Source organism: Bufo bufo, chromosome 4 (assembly GCF_905171765.1).
Source record: "Bufo bufo chromosome 4, aBufBuf1.1, whole genome shotgun sequence".
NCBI classification, from domain to species: Eukaryota; Metazoa; Chordata; class Amphibia; order Anura; family Bufonidae; genus Bufo; species Bufo bufo.
The window spans coordinates 103,004,427-103,017,648 of NC_053392.1; the positions used below are offsets into that span (position 1 = coordinate 103,004,427).

General features: G+C 52.1%; 1 protein-coding gene across 4 annotated transcripts in view; it reads left to right on the forward strand.

Moving 5' to 3' along the window:
* UGGT1 (UDP-glucose glycoprotein glucosyltransferase 1) overlaps positions 1 to 13,222 on the forward strand; it is a 119,021-nt gene that overhangs the window by 73,615 nt on the left and 32,184 nt on the right. For all 4 annotated transcript variants that reach the window (XM_040427582.1, XM_040427585.1, XM_040427583.1 and 1 more), the window contains 4 exons: positions 2,544 to 2,646; positions 2,739 to 2,818; positions 4,839 to 5,028; positions 11,304 to 11,462. In XM_040427582.1, the coding sequence (XP_040283516.1) occupies positions 2,544 to 2,646; positions 2,739 to 2,818; positions 4,839 to 5,028; positions 11,304 to 11,462 (532 nt within the window). The remainder of the gene's footprint in view (positions 1 to 2,543; positions 2,647 to 2,738; positions 2,819 to 4,838; positions 5,029 to 11,303; positions 11,463 to 13,222) is intronic.

Consider the following 13,222-nt stretch of genomic DNA (forward strand, 5'->3'; position numbering starts at 1 on the left):
CACTGCGCCATTGTTAACTTAAAAGGGTTGTCTCACTTCAGGAAATGTCATTTACCATGTAGAGAAAGTTAATACAAGGCACTTACTAATGTACTGTGATTGTCCATATTGCTTCCTTTGCTGGCTGGATTCATTTTTCCATCACATTATACACTGCTCGTTTCCATAGATACGACCACCCTGCAATCCAGCAGCGGTGGTCGTGCTTGCACACTTTAATAAAAAGTGCCAGTCTATGCGCATTCACGTTGTCACGGCCAGTAGAGAGGCTGGAGCCTTTTCTTATAGTGTGAAAACACGGCCACAGCTGCTGGATTGCAGGGTGGTCGTAACCATGGAAACGAGCAGTGTATAATCAAATGGAGAAATGAATCCAGCCAGCAAAGGAGGCAATATGGAGAGTCACAGTACATTAGTAAGTGCCTAGTATTATCTTTGTACACATGGTAAATGCCACTTGCTGAAGTGAGATAATCCCATTAAAGGGTTATTCCCATCTAAGACATTGATAGCATATTGCTAGATGTCAGATAGGTGCAGGTCCCACCAAAGCGAAGGAGAGCACATTATGCAAGCATGGCCACCCTCTGTTCACCGCTTTGGGAGTAACAAAATAGCTAAGCGCTGGCTCGGCTATTTCCGGAAAACCTATAGTGGTGCGTAGGGATGTGGTCGTACATGTACGCATCCATTCACCTCTATGGGACTTCCGAAAACAGCCGAGCGTGCTCACTCAGTCGTTTTTGGAACTCCCATAACAGTGAATGGAAACCACGCCATACACATGTATGGTGTGCTCTTCTTCACTTCGGGGGCCTCGTTCTGAAGATAGCAGCGGATCCCAGAGGTGGGACCTGTCTGACCTGCCCCAGAGGTGGGACCTGTCTGACCTGCCCCAGAGGTGGGACCTGTCTGACCTGCCCCAGAGGTGGGACCTGTCTGACCTGCCCCAGAGGTGGGACCTGTCTGACCTGCCCCAGAGGTGGGACCTGTCTGACCTGCCCCAGAGGTGGGACCTGTCTGACCTGCCCCAGAGGTGGGACCTGTCTGACCTGCCCCAGCGCCAAATTTATTCAGAGGTAGAGGCCTCTTAATAAATTTGGTGCATCTTCTGGACTTGTGCAAGAATAGCAAATCTGTGGAAGTTCCGAGCTGTCAGGCTATGGGAGGACATGCCCCTCCTGCTCAACACCACCCACAATTTGTTTTCCAAAAGTGGTGAGCGTGGCATAAAAGTGGCGAAAAGTCGCACATTCTTGCGCAAAATGGCACTTGTGCAAAAACCTTCAGTTTTTGGCGCACCAGCTTAACGTCTCCCCTTCTGTTCTACTTATGGGAGCATGTAAGGTCTCTTAAAGGGCTAGTTCACGGTGGCAAAATACTGGTTGGAAAAATGCACCAAATATTATTTTGCCTGTGCAACCTGCAGCAGAAAGCCGAGGCTGAGCCCCACGTTTCTGGTTGCGCACACTGCTTATCCCATTCACCACGATTTCAGCCCTGTTTACAGCACAGAAAAACCACAAAAGAAATGCTAGTCACTGCCTCCCATTGAGAATGGAAGGAAAATGTAAGGGCTTTTTCTTGCTGCTTCCGATGTGTTTTCCATGTCAATAAACACGGTATGAACTAGCCATAAAGGGGGCTTCTGAGAACAGACATTTATGCTATATCCACGGAGTGACAAGGCGCCATTTTTCTAAATCTGTCACCTGAAAAGGCAGTAATAGTCCCAGGTATAAAGTGTGGGATGGAACCTAACATTGATTCCTTAGGGTACGGCCACACGGTCAGGTTTCTGCCTGCAGTTTTGGAAGCCCAAACCATAAGTGAATCCAAAAAAGCGGACAAGTCGTCGCTGTCCTTCATACCTTCTCTCCTTTTATGACCCACCCCTTGTTTTGGCTTCCAAAACTGCACCCGGAAACCTGACGATGTGGCCGAGTTCTCCGCTCTTTCCTCTTCTCTCATAGTGGCCTATGAGTGGAGGAGCAAATGTTCGGCCACCGTGCCCTCCGACTCTTCCTCACTGCAGCCGTTGTGGTGTGATGGGGGTCCCAGTGGTCTGACCACTTATTATAATGCCGGCATACTCGGGAGCACATTACAATTCGGAGAGTACATACAAAATCAGATTGACAAAATAATCCACAATTCAAACAAGAGAACTGAGGGCCTCTTTTAGTGTAGTAGATGTAAAGCTGCTTGATCAGGTCACCAGATATGGTGTGTGGGGGGATACTGATAAAAGAAGGTGTGGATGTTGGGAACCAAACTAATTGTCCAGGGTGGCGCATTCCAGAGAATTGGTGCAGCTCAACATAAGTTTTGGAGGCGGGAGTGAGAAGTTTGTATTATGGAGCCTGTTAGTCTTAGATCATTGGCAGGATATAGAGCCGCTGTAGGGGGTGCGGAACCATGGAGAGCCGTGTGGGTGAGGAGAAAGAGGAGCTTGGCTGCCGCCTTCGGGATTGGTGAGGTGACTCTTTCTGCCCATGTGTTATGTATTTCCTGATGGTTCTCATGCATTTCTGTTTCTTCAGTGCCATTAAGATAAGACCTAAAGAAGGTATGATGTACTTTGAGGTGATGGCCATTGTGGACCCTGTGACAAAAGCAGCACAAAGAATGGCACCTTTACTCTTGGTAGGTTTCTCAGAGTCCTGATACTTGAAAGTTGATAAGAAGTAACACGGACCCCTGACCGTGAATATAATCCTTGTTTTCCGTCCTTCCAGGTTATGAATCAGATCGTAAATATGAACCTCCGAGTCTTTATGAACTGCCAGTCCAAGTTATCAGAAATGCCCCTCAAGAGGTACGGATGTGCTTAGTCACGGCTTTTCAGCAGGTTGACTTTTTGCGTCTGACTATACCTATAAAGCAAGTATGTAGCAGGGTACGCTGGATTAAAGGGTCTCCTTGCTGGCTCCTTTGCAAGGGGTGGACTCGCCTTCGACATTGGTGGCATATCGCTAGGATATGTCACCAATGTCAGATAGGCGCAAGTCCCTCCACTGGGATCCACACCTATTTCTAGAACGGGGCCCCCAAAGTGACCGAGCGCGCACAGCGCATGCAGAGTGTGCTCTCCATTCACTTCTATGGGAGTTCCAAAAATAGCCAAGCAAGCGTGTTCAGCTATTTGTGGTAGTCCCATAGATATGAATAGAGTGTGCATTGCACAAGCGCAGCCATTGCACCATTCACTTCTGTGGGACTTCCGGAAATAGCTGCAAATGCACTTGGCTATTTTCAGAACTCCTATAAAAGTGCATGTATGAATACTCTCGTTCACTCTGGGGGGGGGCCTCTGTTCTAGAGATTGGTGTGGGTCCTAGCTATATGCAACCAATGTCTGAGGTGAGACAAGCCCTTTAAGGATGTTTGAAAAAGTTATGGGAGCCCCCCAGCTACTCAAACCAGTAAACACTAAGGACGCCATGTGATGTCCATTAGCCCGACTTTGTACCTCACCGGCAGGTAGCAGCTAATCATTGGGGCAGACCGGTGCTGTCTACATTATACAAACCTTTCAGGGCTCAAACGCACAAACATACTTTTTGTACATCCCGTTTTTTTTGCGGCCCATATGCAGAACCATTCACTTCAATGGGGCCACAAAAAAACGGAATTGACTGTGGACCATGTCCATTCCGCCAAAAAATAGACCATATCCTATTATTGTCCATATTACAGACAAGTATATGACTGTTCTATTATGGGCCGGCCATTTCGTTCCACACAGTACCGGTTTCCGTGTTTTGCGGATCCGTAATTTACGGACCGCAAATTTACAATGGTCATGTGCATGAGCCCTTAAAGGTTGAAGTGATGGGCGTGTTTCAGATGCAGAATAAAGACAGGTCAGTGTGGACACATTAATTCTAAAGATGAGCGAATTCGCTACAAACTTTGTTCTAATACTGTACGGAGCGGGAGTTCTGTACAGTATTAGAATGTATTGGCCCCGGTGAGCTGAAGTTATTACTTCGTGAAGTCCCGCGAGACTTCGTGTAATAACTTCGGGAATTAATTATTATTGTAAAAAACCAAGCCAGAGTTCGGTACCAAGTTTTTTTTTACAGTAATAATTAATTCCCGAAGTTATTACACAAAGTCTCGCGGGACTTCGGCTCATCCGAGCCAATACATTCTAATACTGTACGGAGCGGGAACTCCGTGCAGTATTGCAACAAAGTTTTTATCGAATCGACTTCGGATGAAGCAGCCAAAGTCGATCCCCTCATCCCTAATTAATGCTGATGTGATAAAATGTATGAACTACTAGGAACTGGTTACAGTCCTGCCAATGCGTCATCGTGTGTGCTCGCTTCCAGGGGATCTATGTGTGAGAGGATTTATGGTTCTCCAGAGGTTTGCATTTACACAGACCAGTGTGTATTTCCATGCTGCGGCGGTTTGCCTTGGCATCTTGCACCCGTTGGCGCTGGCATTTTCTGGAGCTTCCTCCCAGCAGCAGATTGCCAGTACGCGCAGATGAACCCAACCAGTGTACTGTGAACACGATTACTGTAATCCCTGTCCGCACGGGGACGTGTCGTAAAGCACCACTGTTCCTGGCGGATAGATGATGTTATTGTGCTTCTATACATCGTGTTAACTGCGCCCGTTGGAAGTGCGACCCTCACCCAACTCCTGCTGTCTATGAAAAAGTAAATCCACAGCTAGATGGCAAAACATCACATCGCAGTAACTGAAATTATTTTAACAGTGAATGGAGATTTCAATGGGGTGATTACTGGTTTGCACTGGGACACTGTGTGACTAACTCCACCTTTCTGGGTTTTTCTTTCTTTTTTCTTTTTTTTTTTTAGCTTTTACCGGTATGTGTTGGAACCAGAGGTTGTCTTCTCCTCCGACCATAACTTATCACCTGGTCCCATCGCCAAGTTCTTAGATATGCCGCAGTCTCCCCTCTTCACCCTGAACCTGAATACTCCGGACAGCTGGATGGTGGAGTCGGTGCGGACGCCGTATGATCTGGATAATATCTACTTGGAGGAGGTAAAACTTTCCTCTGTACACTAGACATGGCTGTTTTCTATAGCCCGGTATCTGGAGTGACCTGATAATAAGTGTTCTGTGATACATGAAATTACAGCGCTCGTTACTGCTTAGTTTTCCATGGGGATTTCCTAGGAAATATTGATTACCACCTTCATAATATTGGTGTAAGATCTAGAATATGTCCATAAAGTTCTCAAAGTGGACCCGCTTGTTTAAGTAATTGTGTTCCACATAATATAACAATTCTGGAGCCGTCTGAATGAGCCCTAAACAGTGTTTCTCGCCCATATTCCTTGGGGGACACAGGAAACCATGGTATAGCTCTGCTCCCTAGGAGGCGTGACACTAAGTGAAAGCTGTAAGCCCCTCCTCCATCAGCTATACCCTTCAGCCTGGAGAAGAGACTGCCAGTTTTTGCTTAGTGTCCAAGGAGGCAAGACACCCCCTGCTTATGCAGGGTTGTTTTCCTATGATTTTTTATTTTTACGTTATTTGTTGTTTTTTAATTCGGTTTTTTTCTACCTACAGGGACAACAGAGGCGCATTAGACCCCTCTGTTTCTCCCGGGGTTGAGTTGCGCCAGTGCCGGTAATTCCGCACTGCCGCCTCCCCCACAGAAGACAAGGTGGACCAGGGCAGCCTCGCTCCCCTGCGTCCCGCCAGCTCAGGGTCGCCCGCACGCCAAGTCCCTCCCCCGGCTTCCTGCCACTGCGGTGCCAGGAGCTGAAGGGGCGACCCCCGCTGGATGGACTGAGGGCGAAGACAGCGTATGGTGAGAGTGGCTGCTCCAGCCTCCCCTTCCTCCCTCCCACCGCTGCTACCAACATGGCCACTGCTACATTGTCCAAAGGGACCTCCACTTCACCGCCTGACCTCCACTTCACCCCCCCCCCCCCCCCCCCCCCCCCCCCCCCTCCCCATATCGGGACGTTACCGGGCTTAGTTGGAGGGCAGTTTATCTGGGCAAGTCCTAGAACGCTGCCTTACAGGGGACGGCTGCAGACAAGCAAGCCGTCTGCTACATCCAGGCGCGGCGGGAGCCGTTTTTCTTGGCATGAACGGCGCCATTTCATGGCCGGCACTTCAACATCCTTGGGGGTTAAAATCATTTTGCCGCGCGCGCGCGGCTCTGCTTCGGCTTCAGCGCGGCAGAGGGGGGGCGGAGCTTCCTTACACATTCAGCTCCGTGCCGCTGCGCTCCGCTACTTCCGGGTTCATCTCTCTGCCGTGCGATCCTGAAGCCATTCAGCTCCGTGCTGCTGCCTCTCCTCCACAGCCTCCTCAGTCTGTTCCCCTTACAGCTGCCGCTTGTATCATCCGGGTCTGGTAGGACTGTTAACCCCCTCCGTGCCACAGTACTGTTGCTTGGTTCTCACTTTAAGTGCAACATCTTTCCACCATGTCAGACCCTTCTGCAGCCGCCAAGCCATGGTACCATGCCTGTACTGCTTGTAGGGAACCCTTTCCCCGGGGGCAGTCTGATCCGCACTGTACTGCATGCCGAGCTCCACCGCAGCCTCAGTCGCCCGCTGTGTCGCTCCCTGCTTCCTCTGACCCGCCTGACTGGGCTAGATCCCTGTCCCAGGCCGTGGAAAGCCTCACTCATGTCGTGGGCCGCCTAATAGACAGGCCACCTACCCCGCAGGACGCCACTCTGACTGTCGCGCCCTCCGGGTCCACTGCTTCTGCCGCTGCAGCGGGTTCACCCTCTCCTAGTGACCCCTCCCGAGCTAGGCACTCTCAGAAGCGTATTAGAGTAGAGCGAGCCTCCTCCTCTGAGGCCTCACTCTCTCCGCCACGCGTGCGCACCCAGACGGGCCTCTCCTCTCCAAAGGATTCGCTCTCTGAAGGTGAATTGGCGGTTTCAGATTTGGAAATGGACTCGGCCCTGCCGTCCAAGCTAGCCTCAGCGATGGGCCAACTCATCTCTGATATTCGTGACACCTTTAAGGTGCAGGATGACCCCCCTAGCTCGGACGCAGCTAGCGTCTCCTTTATCAGACCCAGGCAGGCCTCAAAAGTCTTTCCAATCCACTCTGATTTCTCCTCTGTGGTGTCTAAGGCTTGGGCTCGCCCGGACGCCCGGTTTGTCAACCCAAAGAAGCTGGACATTTGCTATCCTTTTCCAGCCGATGTCGTGGCCACCTGGTCTTCCCCACCCAAGGTGGACCCCCCTGTGGCTCGGCTGTCAAAGAACACGGCCATCCCTGTTCCCGACGGGTCCTCTCTTCAGTCAGCGGAGGACCGTCGCATGGAGACCCTTTCCAAGGGCATTTTTGCTGCCTCCGGTTCTGCTCTCAGACCGGTTTTTGCCTCTGCTTGGGCAGGGAAAGCAATCTCTGCTTGGGGTGCGCAGCTGGAACAGGAGTTGGACTCGGACGTCCCCATCCAGGACCTACGTTCCTTGGCCCAGCTTATTATTCGGGCCGGGAATTTTGTCTGTGAGGCCTCCCTTGATGCGGGAGCCCTTATTGCACGCTCCTCCGCCCTGGCAGTTGCCGTCAGGAGGGAGCTCTGGCTGAAGGTCTGGAAAGCGGACGCTGCCTCCAAACGTTCCTTGGCGGGGCTACCGTTTGCGGGTTCCCGCCTTTTCGGGGTCCGCTTAGACGAACTTATTTCAGAGGCCACGGGTGGTAAAAGCACCCATCTTCCTCAACCCCAAGCCAGGGGCGCCCCCCGCGGACGCCCCGGTGCGTCTCGTTTTCGGTCCTCCCGCAGGGCCTCTGGGGCTCCCACCACAGCTGCCGCTTCGGCTCCTCCCCAGGACAAGCGTAGGAAGCCGTTTTTTCGGGCGCAGCCATCCTGGCGCAAGCCGCAGGCTGCCCGCACACCCGCAGCAAAACAGTCCTCTGCCTGAAGGCGCGCCCCCACCCACCCGGGTGGGGGGCCGGCTCCTCCTTTTCAAGGACGTCTGGATGGCTCACGTCTCCGACGTCTGGGCCCTCGAAATTGTGTCCTCCGGATACAAAATCGAATTTGCATCCTTCTCTCCGGATCGGTTCTTTCGCTCCCGCCCGCCGCGGGACCCGAAAGGCGCGGCTGCGTTCTCCGCGGCCGTTCAAGCCTTACTGGACAGGGGGGTGATTACCCCCGTTCCTCCAGAGGAAAGATTCCAAGGGTTCTACTCGAACCTCTTTGTAGTTCCCAAGAAGGGAGGTTCGGTGCGGCCCATTTTGGACCTCAAAAAGCTCAACCGTTTTCTCCTCCTTCGACGGTTTCGGATGGAGTCCCTCCGCTCCGCGGTGGCTTCCCTGGAGCAGGGAGATTTCATGTCTTCCATCGATATACAGGATGCCTACCTCCATGTTCCGGTAGCCCGGTGTCACCATCGCTTCCTTCGATTCGCCGTGGGGGACCTCCACTTCCAATTTGTCGCCCTTCCCTTTGGGCTGGCAACAGCCCCCCGGGTGTTCACCAAGGTCCTGGCCCCGGTTTTAGCCTTACTCCGTTCCAGGGGTGTTTTTCTGCTACCGTACTTGGACGATATCCTCATCAAGGCTCCGTCCCTTTCTCAAGCGGTTGCCAGCGTGGATCTCACTCTAGAGACTCTGGCGAGGTTCGGTTGGGTCATCAACTTCCCCAAGTCCTCCCTTCCCCCCTCCAGACAACTCGTCTTCCTGGGAATGCTTTTAGACACGGGAGCGGCGGAGGTACGTCTTCCCTCGGAAAAACGTCTGACCCTCCGTGGGGCGGTTCGGGGTCTCCTTCTCCACCGTCGACCGTCCTTCCGCTTCTGCATGCGGGTTTTGGGGCAGATGGTTGCCTGCTTCGAGGCGATCCCATTTGCGCAGTTTCACTCCCGCCCTCTCCAGCGGGCGATCCTCTCCTCCTGGGACAAATCACCGCAGTCTCTGGATCATCCCTTCCATCTTTCGCCTCCGGTGCGGTCATCTCTCCGCTGGTGGTTACAGTCCCCTCTTCTGGGAAGGTCCTTTCTGCCACTCAACTGGTTGGTGGTTACAACCGATGCCAGTCTCTCGGGCTGGGGAGGCGTGTTTCCTCCCCGATCCGTCCAGGGCATTTGGTCTCCATCGGAGTCCAAACTCTCGATCAATGTCCTGGAACTGAGAGCGGCCCTTCTGTCTCTACGACACTGGACTCATCTGCTGAAGGGTCATCCAGTTCGTGTACAATCAGACAACGCCACGGCTGTGGCGTACATAAACCACCAGGGGGGCACTCGCAGCGCTGCTGCGATGCGGGAGGTCTCCAGCATTCTCCGTTGGGCGGAAGCCCACGTCCCAGCCCTATCTGCAATTTTTATTCCAGGGGTGGACAATTGGGCGGCGGACTTCCTCAGTCGCACCACCGTCGACCCCGGCGAGTGGTCTCTTCACCCGGAGGTATTCGAGGCCATTTGCCTTCGTTGGGGCATACCGGTCGTGGACCTCATGGCCTCAAAATTCAATCACAAGGTCCCCGCCTATCTGTCCAGGGCCAGGGATCCGGGAGCTTGCGGAGCCGACGCCCTCGTTCTTCCTTGGCGAGGCTTCGCGCGCCCATACATATTCCCTCCCATCCCTCTCCTGCCCAAGGTCCTTCGGAAGATCGCGGCGGAAGGCGTCTCGGTGATTCTGGTCGCTCCGGACTGGCCCCGCCGGTCTTGGTATGCCGACCTCATGCTGCTCCTGGCAGACGCGCCCTGGCCGCTGCCCGCCAGGGAAGATCTTCTCTCTCAGGGACCGATCTTCCACCCGCGTTTAGGGTCCCTACGTTTGACGGCGTGGTTGTTGAGACCACCGTCCTGACGCGTAGGGGTTTTTCTGCGGACGTCGTCCGCACCATGATCCGCGCCCGTAAGCCGTCCTCTTCTAGGATCTATTATAGGACCTGGAGGACCTTTTTGGGGTTCTGTGCCGATCTGGGGATTCCTCCGCTCCGCTTTTCTCTCCCCACCGTTTTGTCCTTCCTGCAGAGCGGACTGGCCCAAGGTCTAGGCCTTAGTTCTTTGAAGGGTCAGGTATCTGCGCTGTCCATTTTGTTTCAGCGCCCACTGGCCCCCCTGGGTCCTGTCAAGACCTTCCTTCAGGGCGTGGCTCACGCGGTTCCCCCGTATCGCCCTCCGGTACCGCCCTGGGACCTGAACCTGGTTCTCTCAGCGCTCCAGGCTTCTCCTTTCGAGCCTCTGCGGACGGTTTCCTTGCGACTTCTGTCCTGCAAGGTTATTTTCCTTGTAGCCATCACCTCTCTTCGGAGGGTGTCCGAATTGGCTGCACTCTCCTGTCTGGAACCTTTCCTAGTGTTCCACCAGGACAAGGTGGTTCTTCGTCCGGTCCTTTCCTTCCTTCCTAAGGTGGTCTCCGCCTTTCATCTGAACGAGGACATCGTTCTCCCCTCTTTGTGTCCTTCCCCTTCCCATCCGCGGGAGAGGAAGCTTCATCGCCTGGACGTTGTCAGGGCGCTCAAGATTTACCTGGAAGTAACCAGCTCTTTCAGGCATACTGACTCGCTCTTTGTGGTCCCGGAAGGGTCGCGCAGAGGGATGGCGGCATCCAAGGTTGCTATCGCCCGTTTTGTCAAGATGGCTGTTACTGAGGCTTATCTCGCCAAGGGCAGGGTTCCTCCCCTTGGTGTTACCGCTCACTCCACTAGAGCGGTCGGGGCTTCCTGGGCTCAGAGAAATCGGGCTTCTTCGGAGCAGATTTGCAAGGCGGCCACTTGGTCCTCCTTGCACACCTTCACCAAGTTCTACAGGGTGCATACTCATGCGTCGGCTGACGCTGCTTTAGGCCGTCTGGTGTTGCAGGCGGCAGTTGATTGATGCCTCTGGTGTTGGTCTAGTTTGTTCTGGTCCCTCCCTTCTGGGACTGCTCTGGAACGTCCCATGGTTTCCTGTGTCCCCCAAGGAATATGGGCGAGAAAAGGAGACTTTTGTATTACTTACCAGTAAAGTCTCTTTCTCGCTCTTCCTTGGGGGACACAGCACCCGCCCTTCATTGGGTTACAGTTGTGGTTCCGGCTTGGTTGCCCCCGTTGGGGCTCGACAGTTCTTTTTCCGGTTGGTGGTTATCTTTCACTACTTGGACACGCAACTGGCAGTCTCTTCTCCAGGCTGAAGGGTATAGCTGATGGAGGAGGGGCTTACAGCTTTCGCTTAGTGTCATGCCTCCTAGGGAGCAGAGCTATACCATGGTTTCCTGTGTCCCCCAAGGAAGAGCGAGAAAGAGACTTTACTGGTAAGTAATACAAAAGTCTCCTTTTTCTGTCTTTCTTTGATTTCTATGCATGCATTGTGTGTGTGATTTACCACTTTGTGCGGTATCTGGCTCTAGGTGGAGAGCGTTGTAGAGGCAGAGTTTGAGCTGGAGTATCTCTTACTGGAGGGCCATTGTTTCGACGTCTCGACTGGACAACCACCTCGTGGACTGCAGTTTACTTTGGGGACAGCCACCCATCCTGTGATTGTGGACACCATTGTCATGGCTAACCTTGTAAGTTGCAGGATGTAAGGAGTAGTCTGTCTTTATAAGACCACTGAGGTATTCGTAGTGATACGAGTACACAGTGATGTAAAAAGTCATTCAATGCACTTCTAAAAGAAGAGAAGGAAAATAAATGACATTAGAAAGAGGACACTGGGCATCTATTACTACTGATGTGCTTAAAGGGCATCTGTCAGCAGATTTGGACCTATGAAACTGGCTGACCTGTTGCATGGGAAGCTGAAGGCATCTGTGTTGGTCCCATATTCATATGTGCCCGCATTGCTGAGAAAAATTATATGCAAACGAGCCTCTAGGAGCAGCGGGGGCGTTGCCATTACACCTAGAGGCTCTGCTCTCTCTGCAACTGCCGCACCCTCTGCATTTTGATAGGGGCACTGCCCGGACCTGTCAATCAAAGTGCAGGGGGCGCAGCAGTTGCAGAGAGCTGAGCCTCTAGGTGTAATGGTAACGCCCCCGTTGCTCTTAGAGGCTCATTTGCATATATTAAAACATCATTTTTCTCAGCAATGCGGACACATATGAACATGGGACCAACACAGGTGCCTTCAGCTGCCAAGCGCACATATAACAGTTCAGCCAGTGTCATAGGTACAAATCTGCTGACCGATACCCTTTAAAGTGGTTGTGTCACTTCAGTAAATGGCATTTATCATGTAGAGAAAGTTATAAAAGCCACCTACTAATGTACTGCGATTGTCCATATTGCTTCCTTTGCTGGCTGGATTCATTTTTCCTTCACATTATACACTGCTTGTTTTCAGGGGTTACGACCACCCTGCAGTCCAGCAGCGTTGTGTGCAAGCATTACCTTCCGGAGTGCAGTGTAGTGACAGACGCCCCGATTTTAGTGGGTTTATAAGGTGGTTTCTAGTAATCTAGATGTTATACTCTGCAGTCAGCGCCCATCAATGAGTCTGCTACATATTTCCTCCTCCCTCCCACTCCTGATTGACACTTTTCTCTGTATGCAAAGTCTCACAATTGAAAAAAGTTTAATAAAAAAAAAATATATCTGCTTAAAAAAAAAAAAAAAAAGCCTGTCAATCAGCGAATATTACTGATGAGTATCGTCACACTCCTGTGTAAGTGCTTAAAAAACCTTGCATAAGTTTACATAAGTGACAGACCCCTGAAATCGGCATGTCTGTCACTACACTATGCTGTATAAGGGACCTGTTTTAGATAAGACATCCATCTTTTGGCCAGCAGGTGGCAGCATCCCATAGGGACAGCCTCCTGTAAAGGGAATGTCATCAGAAAACGACCTATTGTTTAAATCCTGATTTTATGTTACTCTCCTTTTCAAATATACTTTTATGTCCTGATCAGTCTAGTTTGTTTTTTATATATATTTTTGCTCATGAGGTTAAATGAGCCAGAGGGCCTGCAGTTCTCGCTTCTGGACCATCAGAACGGAGCCCCAGTCCTCCCCTCCTCCTCTTCGCGCCACCTCCTAGCCTTGGTGACGTCATCATGATGCGGCTGCAGATCTCATGCAGACGCACATCTCCTTTATGCGTGCGGCTGTTACCTGTGAGCATCCACTGAACTGCGCCTTCTTCTGCCCCACGAGGGCACTACCGTTACTTCAAGAGGCTCAGCTCTGTCTGCAGCTGCTGCCCCCTCTGCACTTTGATTGACAGGACCAGGCAGTGTAAACATAAACGTGCCTGGCCCCGTCAGAGTGCGGGTGTGAGCAGAGCCTCTAGGTGTAACAGTCACGCCCCCATTGCTCCTGGAGACTC